Raw genomic sequence first — 20,511 nt, 5'->3', positions numbered from 1 at the left:
AATTGCATTCTGTTCTCATTCTTTACTGTTCGATCCTCTTGTCTCTCTGCTGCCAGACCTTCTGTTCACGACTAACACCATTTACTACTTATGTCAATATAAGTAGCAAACATCACATTAGCACCATTGAACATCATTGATTCCCCTGAGCTATGACTTTCAATAACATGTTTTTTCCCCATAGATTACTTTGATTCACCATACAATTACACTATTTTTGTATAACATCTAATGAATATTAAACAATCTGATGAGTGGATTATTTGTAAATTTATAAAATGTATTAATTGAAAATGTGATTTATTACATAATTATTTCACGGAAGAGAAAGACTATTTTATGTAAGCAAACTTTATTCCTTATTTTATAATATTTTTCAAATTATTTTTATTCTATTTTATATATTTGCTTTTATCAAACGTAAAAATACTTACATTATTTTGAGTTCATTTTAATCTAAACAAAAGAGATTGATAATGAAAGATAATTAACTTATACTACTTATATAATACATATTAACATATGGAAATTTTCAAATTAAAATGTCTTTAATCAATCATAATTAGATGAATATTATTCAAACAATGATTTAATAAATTAATAATAATTTCAATAGTTGAGATCATGAGTCAATTGAAGCTAGACTACCATGGAAAACCTGTAAGTATTGGACGGCCGTTTCGTCCTAGTATGGGACTCCTCAGTAGTGCGATGATAATTTAGGGATCAGTTTTAAGGATAAATTTTACAAATAAAAATATTATTTACAAAATTTACTTTGTAACATTATGTAATCAATATTGATATTAAACTTTTCAGTTATTGATAATAATTGAAGGTATATTACAAAAAAAATTGATATTTATTCAATGAATTCACTATACACATACTTCTTATATTCACATTAAAATTGACCATATCTATACCTACATAAAATTTAGTGTACGAACTATACAAGATTTAGTAATCTGTAATTATGTTGTGACGTCAGTGTACACTGAAAATAATTGATTAGTGTGTGTTTTTATTATATAACATTGTTTTTTTTTAATGTTCAGTGGTCATATATATGTATGTATAAATAGTACGTGTCATGCACAGTATAACCCATATTCACTTTTTGAATCTGCCGCCTTTTTTGTGCTCAAAAATGACCATATATACAAAGGTATTAGAGAGATGTAAATAAAAAGTGAAGTTTCGCATTCTTTAAAGTATAATCATTGCAATATAATAATTATGATAATTTTTTTCTGCAAACAGTTAAGAAAACTTTATTTAATAACTAAATTTGATTGGTATTCCTTAATAAAAACAATATGATCAATATCATAATTGTAGTGGGCTAATAATTTAGATCATAAAGAAATGTATATTACCATAATAAATAATTTACAAACCAGATCAGATTTTAGTTTATAAATTTTACTTCAGTTTATTTTGAACATATAATGGAAACTAAAAATCTAATGTCCGTGTTTTCTTTAGGTAATTTGAAGATTCACTACAAAAAGGAAGAAATTTAGTATTTATTAGAATAAAAAGCGTAATTACAGAAATAAAATAGTAATTAGTCGGTGGTTCAATGGTAGTATACTCACCTGCCGCGCGGGCGGTTTGGGTTCGATCCCCGGCCGATGTACACTTGGTTTGCCCCAAATGCCCTGGTGTGGTCCAGGGTAGGGAGAGTTAGGTCTCCCTCTCGACATGGTCTCACATGACTACATATACACAGCCACTGTTAGCGAAGTCCTACTCCCTGCCTTCTAGCGGCGCAGGGCATTTTTTATGAAAATGAGAGGACGAAAAGTGAATGTCCGGCGCTTTAATCAGGTTGATGTATATGGAGGATCCACCTAGGGAAGTTGGGAAATCCTGATTCCAAACCAATGATTCACATGAGCTCCAGGACCCTAAGGGAACAAATGGTGTATGAACCAATTATTGGTCACCGGCTATCATGTGACTGCATCTCCTGACGTTGCCCCACTGCCTTGTGGATCAAACCTTTAGGTCGAAGGCTCCGGGTGTGGCACACTAAGAAAAACACCAGATTCGGTTTGGGCACCTGGGCAGTATCACAACCCACACACAGGCTAAATAAATAATAACACATTTATTTACTTTAAATCACTAAAGTGATGGATTGATTTAAACATAAAATGACAATTGCAGATATCTTTCAGAAGAAATCAAAATAAGATCAAAATATTTCAATCTACAAAAAGAATATTCTTTATGAATTAACTAGATTGAATCATTATAAAACAATATAACGTTGGAGTGATATCTTTTAATGCTATTATCAATTGCTACTTTAATGAAGGTAATAAACTGCACAAGGGATTGGACATTTAACTTCCAGTCCTCATAGTAAGTACATTATTTTCAAAATCGATAAATTGTATAAATAATACAAACAGTATATTTATTTGTTCAGGAATATTTCCAAGCATCACCCAGAAAATACTTTGAACCAATTTATTCTGAACACAAAATTCATTCAGTAATGAAGTGGAGATTTTTAGCTGATTATTAAAGATTTATTTTTATACTTTAATTCGAGCTCCATGAAAATATCTTTTCATACTTAGTGCATTTAATGGGGCTGAAAACTTCATTAAAACTCTGAAACATTTACAAAGTAACTAAAGTAAATATCAGTATTTAGATCTGTGGAATTTGTTGAATATTATTGAGATTACGGATCAATGATCTCCGTAAATACTGACACTAATAATTATTATATGCTCACTGGTGATTAGCTTCGAGAAAAAAGGTTTAGATGTTCTAGTGAAAAGTCTCGACCGGTGCAGTTCAACCTACTGAAAACAACTGAAGATGGGTGCGCAATGTTACGAAGAGAATGAAACTACACACCGTCAGGTAACAGATTATTGGTCTGAAGGTTAGCTGAGCGGAAAGTTGGATTTACTTAAAATACAGCTGTTGAGATTTTACAAATATAATATTTCCTATTTAATGTTAAGTTAACTCGGAGCCGAACTACTGTGAAGCTATTCATTCGAATTTAGACCCGAGTTCATATAAATGAAGAAAACAGATTTCTAAGAAATTAATTGGAAGCATTTTTCCCAGAATGAATCATAATCACTTAAAATTTACGCAGAAACGTCAACTTATTAGAATTTTTTGATCTTTCTAACCAAAAAGTATTTAATAATTTTCAAACAACAGTGAGATTCTTAAACAAAGACGGATAGTGGCTAGCAGTGGAATCCAGGATGCGTGTTTCGTCCTATTTGGGACCAGTCAGATGGATGTACCTGAGATTCGTTGGTTAACGAATGAGGAATTGTATTTCTAAATTTCGTAAATATATTTGAATTACTTTCAAGTAGCGTAATAAAACTTATTTCAAAGGTAAACTTTTATATACTTTTACTCCAGTTCAGTTAAATTAACTTTTCCAGTATGTGATTCATATGAGAAACAAATACCGGCATGATTACATGTTTGAGATGTTACGTTTTCAACCGACAGATATTTTTTAAAATGGTTTCAATAGTCATTATCTTTCACAAGTACTAAATAATTAGGGTTTTCTATCAGCTAAGTTGCTACAATTATTTTCCCATATATATATATATATATATATATATATATATATATATATATATATATATATATATATATATATATATATAGAGCATTACAATATATTTATCTCGTTTTTTAAGAGGATAGATAAAACGGAAAATGTTCTTACTGTATTGTTTTTGTTCGGGTTCTCCAGAATTTAGTATGGAACTCAAATGTAACACTTCTGTGATAGTTCATCAGTACATACAGACATTACTACTTACGTCTGTTACCTCTAGTGGAGGAGCATAAGCCTCCTACAAGTATTCCCCATCCAACTCTGTCCTGAGCAATCTTTTTCATATCTGCTTCTAATTCTCGACACAGTGTGTTGTTTAGTCTTCCTCTTTTCCGTTTCTCTTAAGGATTTCCATCTAGCACTTGCCTCATGATGTATTTTGATGATTTTCACAATGTCCTATCCACTCACACACTCTTTCCCTAATTCCCTCTTTAGCTGGAAGCGAGTTTATTCTCTCCCACAGTAGTATGTTGCTGATGATATCCGACCAACTGACATTCAGTATCGTGCGTAGAGATCTGTTTATGAATACTCGTACACTTTTGATGATGTTTGTAGTAACTCTTCAAGTCTCAGCTCCATACAGTAGAATTGTCTTGACGTTCGTATTGAAGAACCCGATTTTGATATTGGCTTGCTGACAGTTATTTTGAGTCCCATATGTTCCTCAATCGTGGGAATACTGTCATCGCTTTATTAATCCTTGACTTCACATCTGCATCAGATCCTTCTTGCTCGTCGATGATGCTGTCTAGTTGTGTGGAAGTTTCGACCTCTCCCAAAGCTTCTCTACCAAGAGTGACTGAATTAGTGTTCCCCATGTTGTATTTGAGGATCTTGCTTTTGTCCTTTTGTATTTTGAGGTCTACTGCTGCTACACTGACTGTCTTCACCCGCATTTGTTCGTGTGTATGGGATAGAACAGCTAGGTCATCTACCAAGTCCAAATCTTCTTGTCGTATGTCAGCTGTCCATTGCATTTCGTGTTTCCCCCTCCGATGTAGAGATCTTCACAATTCGAACAGGCCGCCGTTCACAGTTTAAATCATTATCAGTTTGGGGTTGTGGAGATTATTAAGCTTTTGATTGAGATCGTGAACCGAATGATGTTAAACCACCATTGAAAACCTGGATACACTAGACGGTCGTTTCATCCTATTGTGGGTCTAGAGGTTAAGCGTTCCTGAGCGAGACTGAAGGCCCTGGGTTCAAACCCCACAAGCGGGATCGTGAATGCTGAGTAATCGCACGATAGGAGGAAACGATCGTCCAATGCTTCCAGGTTTTCAATGGTTGTCTATCAACAATCGATTCGTGATCTCATTCAAAAACAATTTAGGCCATTGAAGTGAAAAATCTATTCAGATTTTACTCACGATGCTACGTGGACGGAAGATCCTTATCGGAATACCTATCCTGTCGTTAAATCAATCGGCACAAACAATTTAATCGCCTTTTCAAGATGACTTCAAATTTGAATTTATGTACAGTGACATTCTTTCTTTTTGCATTCACAAGTCAAGTTATAAATTCTGCGCCTAAATGAGATATGATGTTCTGTAAGTAGTCACTGAATTTTTGTATGTTGCCATTAAAAATACACTTCTATTATACAGTTAAATCCACTCAGTCATATCAAACTGGACCTATATCCTGATCTGTCTTATCTACAGCTCATCATCCTTACCTGCTTTCTAGATAAACAGTGACATTTCGTCTGTGCGTTTAGTGTCATGTTTGGCGTATTAGAAAGTATATGAACTAGCATTCTACTTTTTCAAAAATTGTTTTTGCTAGTTCAGGATATTGTTTACTCACTAGTCTAAACAAAAACAGACAATGTTAACAGACCAAGTTTTATGTGGACTGCAGAAGTTATTTGTCTTCCGTAATTCAAGTTGTGAAATATGGCGAGAAGCTAGCCTAAAAGTTAGACTATCAACTCTTGTATAGGATGTCGAAAAGTCGTTGAAAGAGTTAATATTAACTGTGGAAAATCAACTGAATGTTGTTAGTTTGAGGTGAGATTAGTTTAAAAGAAATACTACAACACAGGTGACTTTACATAAGCAAAGGACCGCTGTGTATTTAAATACAAAAACACCGCCAGAACTCCAGTTATAAACTTGAATAGTGTAAAAATGGGTATCAAATGGGATATTGACGTTACGCTTAAAACTTCCTTCTCCCTAGTGTATTTGAGAACTGTTTTTTAAAATTAGTTTTGAACTGTTTTATGAACCTAGATACGCAATGATACTAAAGGTTAGTTGTTACGATGAATGAACAAGTTTTTCAAAGTGACATGCTGAAACGATTTGTAGTACTTCACTAGTCTTAAATGGGGGTTTCAGATAAACAACAGATGTTGGTGCTAGTACTTTCTAAAGACAGTTAACCCGATCTGTTGTCTGACCTGAATTAGCGTGCGAACGTTGAGGGAGACCAATTTGAATAGCATACATGGTTTAAGACTAATTCGGAATTCTTATACCGTGGTAGCACTCAACTGGGGACTAATCAGTGACTTGAGACCGTTTAGAGAGGACATGATTTCTACTACAAGCGAGGTTCTGTATAAGGTGGAAAATACAATACATACAATGAGAAAAGGAATAAACAAGTGACATGGTGTAAAATAAAAATGAATGTTAGCAAATAATTATGAATATAATTTGTAAAAACGTGGATTGAAGAGAGAGCGGTTTTCCCCAGTCATAATCATCACTCAGTTTGTTTGGGCTGGGATACAGCCCAGATATCCAGATCAAAGCATGTGGCTTTCTTAGAGGGCCACTCACCAAGCTTTGACGTCTAATCCACAAGAGAGCGGAACGATGTTAGGAGAGGCGACCACATGATACCCGACAACCAAAATAGGTTCATACCCTATTTGATACTTCAGGATACTGAAGGCCATGTGCACCACTGATTTCCAACCCGCCTTTTTTACTCTAGGTGGATTCTCTTTACCCACCAACCCGATCTAAGCACTGGACATTCGCTTTTCGTCCTTTCAATTCAATATACATCCATGCCGAGAGAACGTAGTGTGTAGGACCTACCCGGCAGTGGCTGAATGCACATGGATAAAGCATTTCAAGGAGAACGAACTCTTCCGACCTTCGGCCGTACTAGGGAGTTTAGGGATTGGAGAAAATAAGATGCCATCTATTCACACTAGCATAACTTGCATCGAAAATTGAAGTAATGAAAACAAAACATATTTTTCTGAACCAATTCTGAGATCGCCGAAACTAAGTAGGATTGTCGACAATTATTTTGTGACAAACGAAAGCATGTCATTGGGAAATGGTCATTGCTGAACTCCACCCAAAGTGGGAGCTGATTGTCTTGCGATCGATTTGTTGAAAGTAAGTAAGCAATTCAGCTAAAGTCGAAAATTATTGCACACTAAGAATGAACAGTCAAATCATGACTTATGGTCAGTTTCAAAAATTTTTTTAGGTGACTCATTCTTATATACATCTACTGACTGTAAATACTCAATAAACTTGTTTTAATGTGCAGCACAAATCAATAGGCTTTGTTCAATTTCAAGAATAAGTTACCATTCATCTGAAACCTTTTTAACAGACTATTATCTTAATTGATTTGTATTGGTTGCTTTGATCTTCCTGTTGATGTTATAGACTGCAACTGATCAGTCACTTTTAGAATATTTCAATTCTGTAAGGATTGCTTAGATATCGCCACTAAGTCATAAGGAGTTAGATGGTGACTAGCAATGGGGTCCGGGACCCGTGTTTTGTCCTATTTGGGACTTGCTAGATGAACGAACCTGCATCCGTGTTGATGTTCACACGGAGATTCAAACTTAGTGTCTTTCGCTTCATAGTATGGTTGCTATAACCTCAGATCCTCTGGAACAAAAGGAAACGGTTAGTGGAAATTAGATGAAAATGAATAAAGAGCGATATGACCCATCCATATTTACTATCAACTCAGGAACAATTGAAATGGAATAGCACAATTTTGTTTGTTCTTTTTAATATATACATAAATATAGGATAACAATGAACAAACTTCATGTACCTGTCAACGTACGAGGCTGTAGACAATACTCTTTATTCCGTGAGAGTTATCAAAAATTACTTATTCAAGCTTAAATGGATTCGATCCCTATGAATTGCAAAGAGATCATGAAGGTGAGTATACGAACTCAATCACTTCATACAGCAACACCAGACAAATTATCATGATGAACTAATAAAACGGAAAAAATCAAATGTTTGTTCTTAAAGTGTAGATAGGACAGAAAATAGAAAATTCAAAACTTTCCATACAAAATAGCAACAAAAACATATACACAAAACATGGGATCATAAATGCACCATATTTCAACAAAATTTACTGCTTAAAAAGTTTACACAACATGGTAAATAAGGAAACAGGCTTAATGCCAATTTGTATCAACCATACTATTGGGTGATAAAGACAGAGATATAGGAATGGTATTAGAGGTAGCAAAGAATGTCGATGCTAGCTCTTTAGCAAGAGACATATGAATTTTTGTTAGTAATGAATGTATATCACTATTTGTGGACATGTTATTAGGATTTAAATCCAAATCTGCTCTTAATTCAATCAAAGCAGTGATAAGCACTTCAACTTGATCTCGACGTAGACAATTTCGACCCAATAAGTGTCTTACTTCAGCAAGAAGTCTTATTTTAAGACGAGTTGGTATACGTAAACCAAAACCTGTAGTCGAAGAATTTGTACAATCTTGTCCAGTTGAATTGGTGGTAATAAGTGAGTTCCCAGGACTAGTAACTAGTAAATCAATAATTCGATCAACTGCGCCTTCACAATCACCATCATTAAAACTTTGTTGAAGTTCAGCATAACGAATTAAAAAAGCTAATTCAGGTGATAATTGAAGATGATTCACTTCATTAACTTTATTATTATTAGACGGTTCGTCAAATGATGATCCTCGACAAAAACCTAATATTATAGCAGCCAATTCTGCAACTTCTGTAGAAGCATGCGAAGTTATTGTTTCATTTAAAGTGTCCTTATGCATAAATCCATTATCTCTAGCAAGAGAGAGTTCAGCTAATCGATTAATCATAGAATAATCACGTGCCATTAAAGCCCAACCTATAGAGATACATATTGGAGAATAATTTGATGAATTAATTATAGAACCTTCTTGTGATTGCAATGATAAACATGTAAATCTACGACAATTTAATTTGGCTAATTCTTCAGCAGTTGAATATAATCCTCTAACTTTGGCTTGACTAATAAACTAGTAAAATGAAATAAATAAAAATTATAAATCGTTACAAATAATTAATTAATTAGCTAATTCATTTTAAATAAGTGAAAATAGGTGAAACTATTTAAAACCGTATTCTTATGGAAAACTAATTATTGCGATTACTAATCTGAAGTATATATTACTTATTATTCAGTAATCCAGTTAGTATTCAATTACTGAATAGAATATAACACTTAGGATAAATAATATAACATCACAATAGATTATATTTCGATTTAGATGACATGTCAAATAAAAAAAAACCAAAAATATATTGGTCAACTACATGGTTGATATTACTTCTGAAAAATTCAGATTGCAACTGAGTTTCAGTAAATGATTTTCAACATTTTCTGAAATGTTAATTAGTTTTTTTTTCTTAGCTTAATTAGTTTTGCCTTTTAAAGAAAGGATTATACGCCTATTTAATGAGTAAATCATTAGTTTTCTGAATAGAAATCAAACTACATGAGATACATGTTCTACATTCGTGAGCACACAGGGACTCGTATATCACATAATTTTTACAACCAATTTACACAAATCATATAATATAATTGTATTGGACGTGTAAGAAATGTCACTAGCGTAATAAATTATTCATGCCTGATTATAGGTAATAAAGTAAATGGGACTATGGTGGATCGGAATTTGAATATACAAATTAAAATTCAGTGTTTTCACTACTAAGCCATAAAACCAGACTCAAACATATATTATTATACAAAAATCTCATAAAATATATTGCACATGTTAGGATAGCAGATAAACGTATAAGGTGAGTTATTTGCTCAGCTTTTAATTTCATTTGATTTCGACATTTTAGTCTTGTGTATTGTTTACACATCGGGCTATCATTCCTCCTGCTTTGAGACAACTGTTACGATCGCTTATTTTAGACGGGAAAATTAAAAGGACTGTGAGATTCATCTATTAAACAACATGACTTCGTGGCTACTAATAAATAATGGCAGTGAGGATTCATAGGTAAGGATTATAAATATAGATTATATCACTTAGTATACTACACAGTAACTAATTCTCATAAAAAGGACAACAAGTTAAGGAAATCCATTAACATAGTCATCAAAGATGTCTAATCAACTTACCCAGTTTGTAGCTCTAGTTGAAACTGGCACAGCATGTCTCAATAATAAGGTAGATTGACGAGTACGCCCAGATTTACAGTGATCCAAATATCCAAGTGCAATAGATAAAAGACTTGTTTCAGAAGCCAATGATTCGACATAACCAAGAAGAAAAAATTCAACCAATGAAGAGCTGTCTACAGGTTGATACAATGATTCATTAAACTTAGCATTAGATTTATCTGCACATGTAGTAAATAAAAAGAACGAAAGTGTTTATACCATAATGTAAACGGGTGTTGTGGATGTTTATAGTTTCTGCAATAATAGGTAGGTTTGTGCATAAACTTCTATGAATGCTTGATTAGATATTGGATAGGAAATCAAGGGAATAGTCTGAGCCTAAATGCCCCAAGTATATTATATATTTCAGATTAAAGGTAACTGGTCCATATAGTACTTTACTTTAACCACATTTGAGGGTTTCCAAATGCAGTATTTTCATAATAAACTTTTTCTAATCTTAAAATGCCATCGCGATTTTAAAAATTTGATTCTACTAAACGTGTGCACTGTTAGTTTCCATTCAAGAAATAAGAGAGAATGGATTTATGTGCACATGAATTATATTATTTGTCACATAATTTCACACAGACTTAGTTGTTGAGCCGAATATGTAGCACCATTTAGCATTTACATGTCATTACCTATAAATACGATAAAATTGTTGAGAAAACTGGAACCTCAGATGATAGTTCCTGGCTAATAATACTTCATAGCAAGCCATTACCAGAATAACTGATAAAAAAACAACATCTAAACATTTGTTTTATTTAGTAGTGGTCTTATGAAGATAATGTTTAAACCAATAACTTATGAAACAAAACTAATTAATTAAGAAAATGTTACTTACAATTTACTGTTTTTGGACAAGATTCTAAAGATAACTCGTCTTGTTTATGTGTAAGCTGAAGATCATTAAGTACACCAGGATATATGTGATTTAAAAGATTCGTAAAATGTGCAATAAACCACCAATTACTTAATTTTTCACTTGCTATACGAACAAATGAAAATAGATCCACGTGAAAAATGCTTGTGATTAAAGCATCGACGGACTGAGGTAAAAAGTAAACAATAAAAATATTAATAGCAGAGACACAATTAAAAGCTTCTGAAAAAATCCAAGTGACAGAAAATGTTTTTTTCATGAGTAAATTCTTATAATAAGGTTAAATTTTTCGAGCTAGCTGGTTTGTTTCTGAAACGTTCAATGACATTAAACACCAGTGAATACTTCGAGTTAACACTAATGATAATGATTATGAGATGTTAGCACTTAAATAGTCCATTTTAAAGGACGTAAAACCATTAACAGCTAAGTAGTACAATTTTGAAATAGTTATATTTTGCAATGAATTGTTTTATGGTTGGTAACAAGTATGAATTGTTACCAGTATTAAATGTGAAACAGCAATCTTTTTTATTTTATGTAAGTAGATTAAAGTTATTACAGCTCAGTAATCACGTTTAGGTTTGTGTTAACGGCTTTGAGATACAACACTATGTAAGGGGTAGCTGAACAAACATAACTGAATGGCAAACAGTTCACACCTACAACAAAGCTGATAAACGCTTTTAATACAACACATCTTCGTTATCTGTTTACATTATGTAGTACTTAAATAAGAAATTAGATAGGGGATGTAATATACTTTATAAAACTGTAAAAAAAGTATCTAAGACAAACATAAGGCTTTTGTGAATACATAACTGCCCTGATACTCGCTCAATTTGCCCCTAACTAATTTTCTGAGAATTTAAAAAAAAACATTAAACTTTGTCATATTCTGTTAACTGGGTTGTAAATAGAACCTAATGAAACCAAACGGATTCCAATTGTTTTTTGCTAGTTCTAATTTCCGCTGATTTTGAAAAGCAGAATGTTTGTAACTGGATAATTAACCTGTAACGGTACTGAGATCGCGCCTTTATACAGTATTCATAAGTTCAGAGGGTTTTCTAGTCTTCCTACTAAGAAATAATGCCTCCCAAATGCTTTTTTACTTAGCCTGTAACTATAAGTTGATCATATTTTAGAAAATGTGTAACAATGAAATAAAACGAGCATTTTTCGTCTTAATTTAAATCTTGTCAGTTGCATATACTTGTGTTTCAGTGTTGATCTCAATGAGGACTAAAGATCGAAATGGAGGGGGATATTCAGCTAGCAAGTTCTGAATAAGATGAAACGCGCGTGAATTTCACTGTAACCTAATGTCTATCCACAATATGATACACAGTATGTATTTTGACTCAATCGTATGTGGCTAAGAGATGTCATACAATACGGAAATAAAAACAATATCATTAATAGAACAAAGTTGTACTAAAACTGAGAAGAGTAAATTATTGGTTAACGGAGGTGATTAAGCAACAGTATTCTATAATATATAATAGTTATAAAAAAATGTAGATTTTCAATCAATATTCGTTGGAAAGTAGAAGTGGGCTGTTGAAGATCTCAAATTACTTTGTACAAAACTGTTTCACATCTATTTACATTCCATTCTAACGTGCGCGACCAAAGTGTTATCGTTGAATTTCGCGCAAGAAAAACACAGTATAAACAAGCATAGTATTAAACTAACTGAAAATATAGCTTAACAAAACAGCAGAGCGATCAACTTATAAGTAAGGAAAGATATTGAAGTAACCAATAAAAAAGGTTTATATTCGTGCGAAAAATCCTAAACGTTATTTACCTGATCAAAGTTAGAGCCCGGTTCCATATTACCTTTCTTCGTTAAAGCAAGCCATCGATCAAGATCGCTGCTTAAACCATCAATATTTACCAACTGGTCAGTGTAGAAAACAAATGATACAAAACGAAAAAACCATCCACGTGAACCTCTAGTTACGTCCAGAATTCGCGGATCATCCCAAATAGACGTACGCCCCGATAAGATATTTACAATTAATTTTATGAAGTCAACTGATGCTGGATCACCACCAACATGGTCGAATTCTCCCGAAGACAGTCGATGTTCACACTCTGACTGCCAATAATTCCACGCCTGCGAAAACTGAGCACCATACTCAGTCCACATACCTAGCACCAATAAAAAGACAAGGATTTTTAGAAAACACATTCTGAAAACTTTACATCAGAAACTAAGGATAATGGATTACAAGTAACTAATGTAAACAGAAAGTGAAAGAGACAAAACATAAATTTCTCACATCCATGTTCACGATAAAAAGAAAGATTTCAAGCATTGAGTAAAGCTTATCAAGTAGATAAACACGTTGATGGATGAGATACAAGCAAGAATTAACAACCAGTGAAAGTTCACCTAAACAATTAGTGTTACATACGCGTGTTACCAAAAGTGAGTACGTATTACGCTAAAAAAGACATGATAAACAGTCCCCACGCCAAATGTACGAAGAAATAATTCTAAAAATGGTTGAAAGTGCAGAGACGTTTAGTGGGTCTATATCTATAAAAGGTGGAAATAAGAATAAATATTTACATAGAGAACAGAGACTTCCCAAAACTGATCATATATGAGAGAATATAAAAAATTTCTCGAAGCACCTTTTAAAGTATGCTGTTAGAAACATCGAAAACACTGTCAACCAATAAAACATCTTCAGTTAAATAGATGCTGATTTATAGCTAGTCAATAAATAAATTTTCCTTAACATTTGCTAAATGATTGCCATTAAACTGTAACTAATATCTTTGTAATGTAAAACAAAATGGAGTACGAAGAACGTTTATGTGTAGAAAATGCTTAATTTATTTACTTTATTAACAAGTTACGCCGAGAAGCACTAATTTTACTTCCAGTAATCGTGCAATTGTAACAATGCTCCTGAACTACTCACTAAGCAAAGTAACTCACTACTGAAGAGCGACAGATCTAATCGCCAATAATTGGGAGGTTAAAAACGAGAAACGAATTCGGAACAAGTTTATTTAACCTATGATATCCATAATGATTCGAGTGGAAATTACACGGGCATTTATAAAGATATCTGATGTGGTCATGTTGATCAGCCCCACTAAGGAAATAAATTTTATGCAATAGAAATTCAATTTCCGTATTTGCCACAAACTCTTGGAAAAAGAGGTGTAGAATATTCAATTTTGGCACATTGGGAGAAATTTTAAGAAATAAACACATTTCATTACGTCAGATGCAACGTAAGACCACGCATATATATGCATCGGTCCAAGTTGCCATACCTCATTAGCACAACAAGATGAACACCAGGAAGTAGAAAGAAAGGTAAATTGTAATTTTAATCCCACAATTTAAGGGAAGACAAAGAGTGTATACACCTACACTATTGTAATCGGTTCCGAGCCATGTCACCCACAGTCTCCAACCTTTGGTTACAATAGTCACGCGGACCCCAACCAAGTAGTCTGCATCTACCAACATGGCTCAGACTAGAAGTTAGTGACTTCGAACACTGGTGCCACGTTTTGGTTTGGCCACCCCCAACTTTCTTCCAACCATCCCCAACACGTGGCCCAACCATCTCAGTCCATGAAGATTCACAACCTCATCAACTGATTTTTCATCATTCCCTAATAACCTGCATCTAACCTCACTATTACTTACCCGGTGATCCCAGCAGACCCCAGCAATATTTCTAAGACATCTGTGATCAAATACTAGTAGCTTACGAATATCCTCAACTCTTAATCGCCACGTTTCGCAGCCGTAAAGTAGAACAGAACGAACTGCCGTGCAGTATACTCGCCCTTTTATTGATAGACGGACATCTCGCCTTCGCCATAGGTGATGTAAGTTGGCAAAAGCCAAACGAGCTTTTCGAATCCGTGCTGACACTTCGTCAGACACCAACCCATTCGGGCTGACCAGACTTCTAAGGTAAGTGAAGTTGTCGACGCATTCGACTATTTCACTCCTTATCCTTAGTTCAGGTGTTGACGCAGACCAGTCCTGGAGCAACAACTTGCATTTAGAGAGGGAGAAGCGCATTCCAAACAGCCTGACATTGTTGCTCAGTACTACCAAAAGACTCTGGATTTTACCAGAGACTTCACCAAACAGGAATATGTCATCTGCGTATTCAAAGTCGATAAGTGAACCCCCTGGAGGGGGATCAACGCCCGAGAATTCAATCGACGAGAACGTTATTTCCATCAGCAGGTCTATTATGAAGTTAAACAAAAATTGAAAAAGTGGACAGACTTGACGGACACCACTTGACGTTGCAAAAGCAGATGACAGTTCGCCATAAGCTCTCACTCGACTTGTAGTGTTCAAGGAAAGAGCCTTCACAAGGTTTATGTACTCCTGAGGTATGCCTTCCAATGACAGACACTGCCACAGAACCTCTCAGTTTACAGAGTCAAATACTACTTTCAAGTCAAGAAAAACCACCATTGTCGGACGCCGATAAGCATACCTGTGTTCTAAAATCTGCCGAATGGTGAATATGTGATCGATGCAGCCACGACCGGGTCTGAAGCCAGCCTGATTTTTTTCGTGCTTGCAGTTCACGAGTCTTTGTTAGGCGCCCGATAATTATTGACGCTAGTATTTTAGATTCTATGCTATTCAAACTAATCCCACTATGGTTATCACCACTTTCAAGTAATTAATCATACGGGATTCTTACTAGAAGTGCGTATTTTTAGATCCCATTCAACCTAGATATTTCTTTTGAGTGATATATGATGCCTTTGATATCGTTCTATTCAATTCTATAAAAGACCCAATGAGTATTGATTTGGATTATTACTGTATGAATCAAAGTTATTACCAGGAACTAAAAAGACAACTATAATGACGAACAATTCAGGATTTAAATGGTTTATTTAGAGATTCAAATTGTCATAACTTCCGAGTAATAAAATAAATAAACCAATGGCTATAAATGGTTTTAAAAGTATATTAGATTATCGCTTATAGAGAATGTTGGCGGCTATGAAGGAACTACTGAAATTTTTTAAGGGAGCTTGCATAATAATGAGAAATTATCTCCATATACAGCTTCCCTAGACTTTTATTACACCTACTTCTCTAGAATAACGATGTTATTACTGTCCAAATAAAGCTTCAATAAAACAGTTGGATACTTTAAAGGCAAAAAACATATTTTGTGAACGGTGACACTTGATGGAATCTTTCTCTTGTACATGCTTGGTCGTCATTTGGGCTTTTCTGACAAATAGTCCAGGAAGCCAATATAAGATCTATGACCACCAAGTTTTATGTTAAATTAACCTCTAGTTTCCAAAAAAAAACAGGTGTGATGTAATTGTGTGCAGGATGGACAGTTTGTAACAATTATTGAGACAGCGAATTTCAGCAGGAAATATCGAGTATCTACTACGATAATACGAACGATCATAAAGAGATAGAGAACAAATATTTTATTGAGATCTACTTAAGGTAGTGAGACTAACTACTGAGTGTCTCAAAAATGCACATGTTACAAAAAATGTCTTAGGCAAAATCACTTGCCCTCTTTTTCAGCATGAGAAGCAACTGGCATAGAAGCTAGAAGTTGACGTAGACTTCGGAGACCACGACCGTTAGAATTAGAATGCAGGACAAGCAAACTTGCTGCTTCTTGACACCTAGCTTGTAAAACCAAGCTTAAAACTGTTGGCCAAAAGTCCTTGTTGGTTTCCCATGATTTAAGATTATTCAGTTTATCATGCAATAAAATATGACTGGATTGCTCTCTGTTTGCACTGTCCAAAATCTCTCGAGCGCGATTAGCCGCTTCCTGGGACTGCACGTAAAACCAACTACAGAGATTGAATGCTAAATATCCAGGTGGAGATACCTAAAATAATGGGAATAAAAATAAAATGTTTTTATCTTCCAAAGAATTGATTTGCATAGCTGTAGTGCCAACAACAGGTACTACGATATATCATACGAAATTTCTCATGGTATGACTGGCTTTTTAAGTCGCTTATGATTTCTTACCAATATACAGAAGCTGCAGAGAGATACATCTAGGTATGAGAGATATGAATATCTAGGCTGAGGACTTAGTACTAGGATTTTTCATATCAAGAAACTGGACTAGGCACATGCACGATTATTGACAAATCCCACCGGAAGACCTACTGGTGTAACATTTTTAACTAATAGCTTCGCTGAAATTGTACAAAATCTGCCATAAAAGTGAATCTTTATGATTAAAAACAATACGAGCAAAGAAATCAGTAAGTAAATACATAAACATTAAAAACTGAAAAGAGAGGAAACACTAGATTTTCAATAAATACGTTTACTGAATAACAGTCAATTTTGAGTCTGTAATAAAACAGTAATAGCTCACTTACAAATATTTAGGATTAATGTTTGACATCTAATACTAGGTACCAAAGTTAAAATGCGTCAGACAAAATATAAAAATAACAATGTAAAAACAACCACATAGCAGCGTGCAAATTGATGAAGGATGAATTCAGTCAACCGATTTGTCTTTCATAAATGGTTTGAGTTAGAAAGAGTCATAAGTATATTATGCACTTGTGTTGATTTGGAGAGAAATATTGTACATTTAAATTAAAAATTCACCCAAAAAATCTACACGTATGCTTCGTATTAAGAGAACTGAATTTTGTATACATGGCCGTGAGGGGCTTAGTTCCATTCTGAACACCGGGTTAGGTAGCTGGTAAATCAAATAAAGACAAAGTGTTATCTCCTGATGCTCATTTGTGATAAAATAGGACAAAACCACGTGTACTGTTCGATGTAAGTTCGTATAAAACCCCATATTCGAGTGGGTTTTAGCACCTGCGGTCTGACTCTTGTATGATTGAATCACTAGTGATGTAGACGAATAGATTCTTATTACAATGTATATGCTCAATCGAAACATCCGACACGAGTGTTTTGGATGTATATTTTTCAAACATTCCTTTAGGGAGGGCAGACGAAACTATGAGGAGACAGGTGTATCTATTAAAAATATTACATATTAAGTGTCAATTTAGCTTAAATCAATCAGTCCCAACGTGGGACCAGGCACATAAATACATCGGTTCAAGTTGCCATACATCATTAGCACAACAAGATGAACACCAAATTCATAGAAGTAGTTACTTCAATGGTAGTAATAAATAAAAGAAAGATTGTGTATAAGGATATAATACAGGAAGAAATAATTAGTTCATAGAAATAAAGGGATAAATCAATTTTAATCCCACAGTTTAAGGGAAAACGAAGAGTGTATTCACCTACACTATTGTGATCGATTCTGAGCCATGTCACCCACAGTCTCCAACCTTTGGTTACAATAGTCACGCGGACCCCAACCAAGTAGTCTGCATCTACCAACATGGCCCAGACCAGGAGTTAGTGAATTCAAGGACTAATGCCACGTTTATCTCAAATACAAGCACTGAGTATACTAATAGGGGTACAGACACATACAAGCATACATGAGGCATCTAAACGTAAAATACAAGGACATGAATGTAAGAGGTACATATGCCAGAGGTCACAACTTCCTATGAAAAGAATGAAATCATTAGGAAGATAAGAATGACTGAATAGTCACATGCTACCTGAGTCGCCTAAGTCTTTCCAGAAGCCAGGATCGATTGCATGGATGTGTAATAACAAAGAAACTGCTACAAGTTTTATTAAAATTATGATATGTCACGATGGAATCTCTTCTTAGGGGCGCTGCCACAAGAAATTACAAAAGACAGATGCAAATACTGATTAAAAATTTTAAAAATGGTGGATCAGTGGGGTCCTGGCGAATATGCAAACAAATGTATACATATTTTCACTAATGCCAGATGAAGCAGTATAAAGTTACTGAAAACTATCTAAATGCTCGTGTACTATGAAGTAAACAATAGCTAATGCATGAGAGATGATGATACTAACGGTATTCCCGAAGGTCAATAGGTGAAGTGCGTATTCATTGGTAATTCAGTGAGTGAAGGCTATATTCTGAATAAGATGCTAATGTCACACTGATATGGAGGATTTTAAAAACAAATACAGTTTAATAGATGATATGCTAGACCTTGCATAATAAAATAACATGGTTATATATATATATATATATAATTATGTAGTATAGATAACACTTCAGTCATTTGTCCAGTAAAAATACCCATACAGAGTAAAACGGGTGAGTAAGACGTAGTAATAACTACCGAGCTACACGACTCTATACGCTTCTGATTACCGATCTAGTGAATTGTCGCCCTGTAATCAGGAGTGAACTTGATATATTTCGTTTTTGATAAACAAATACGGACACTTCGATCTAGGACCCGAAAATGTAGTTCTAAGTTTCCACCATTCTGGACAACGAGAGGCACGCATCGGAAACATAAAATGATATTTATATTCATGGAAAACCGAAAAATCAAAAAGAATGGAAATCAGTAGGTGAAAGATATTAGATCATCCGCAAGTCGTAGACGACAAACGACATCTACTAATATAGATCAATAAAGAAGTTAAAAATTTCATGAACTGGTGTTGCGTTTAGGTTCGGTCAATCAACAGTTTTTTCAAACTACTCTTACGCAATCTGAAATTCCCCGTTGAGATAGATATTGGTTAGAAATACGTAATGTATAATCCAAGCGACTCAATTAACCGACATTCACAATCTCATCAATCGATTTCCTACCTTTGTCTAGTACCCTGTGTTTAACCACACTATCCCTCAATCAGTTGTCTCACAATGTATCCATGACAAAGCACCCGCACCCTACACATATCTCATACTTTCATAGTACATGTTTCACACCCACACAAGAATGCGATGCAAATCGATGCACAGAATACTCACTGTTTCTTTGATTGACTAACATCTCGCTTGTATCACATGTGATGTGAACTGACAAAAACCAAGAGAGCTCTCTACATCCTGGTTGAGATTTCGTCAGGAACCAACCAGTTAGCATCAATGAGGCTCACAAGATAAGTGTAGTAGTCGACACACTCAACGACTTCATTCCCTATGACCAATCTATGAGATGGTTCGGGTCAGTCGTAAAGCAATATTTCGCATTCAGAGGGAGAAAACATCACTCTAAATGAGGTTGAATTATTAATTAAGGTAAATGGAAGACTATTATTTCAGGAAACACCTGAGATTCACTTCTATTTTAAACTATAGACACGGTTGCGGTTTGGTTGGTGAACTTTTGTGCAGCTAAGAAGTGTTGATATGTGATTAAATGTATAAACAATTATCGGGGATCAGATGACAATATGAAACTAATCCGCAAATTTATTAGCCAGAAGTCCGACACAAGCGAAGTGGTGTAGAATTACTCTGAAGGCCACAAAAGAGTGACAATAAATAAGCTAGATAAATCTAACAGCAAATGAAGGCAATTAAGAGAATACCTTTTTTACATAAAGTGAACATACTTGGATAAAAATCAGTTCCGCAAGATGCCACAAGAGCTCTAATGTCTGAATCAGATTACCTTGGGCAATTAGATGAGCTGCCCTTGC

The 20,511-nt window shown here is 34.4% G+C and overlaps 1 protein-coding gene across 1 annotated transcript; it reads right to left on the bottom strand.

Moving 5' to 3' along the window:
- Positions 1–435: 435 nt before the first annotated feature.
- Positions 436–20,457, bottom strand: NUP85 (Nucleoporin nup85; the record flags this gene model as incomplete). Its single annotated transcript, XM_051219337.1, has 7 exons — positions 436–456; positions 8,301–8,903; positions 10,025–10,245; positions 10,917–11,121; positions 12,769–13,115; positions 16,516–16,843; positions 20,425–20,457. Coding segments are annotated over 7 exons (1,758 nt in total), but the record flags the coding sequence as incomplete, so codon positions are not given.
- Positions 20,458–20,511: the final 54 nt, after the last annotated feature.

The sequence above is a fragment of the Schistosoma haematobium genome, chromosome 4 (genome assembly GCF_000699445.3).
Source record: "Schistosoma haematobium chromosome 4, whole genome shotgun sequence".
Lineage (NCBI taxonomy): Eukaryota > Metazoa > Platyhelminthes > Trematoda > Strigeidida > Schistosomatidae > Schistosoma > Schistosoma haematobium.
This window is presented reverse-complemented; position numbering and strand designations above follow the sequence as displayed.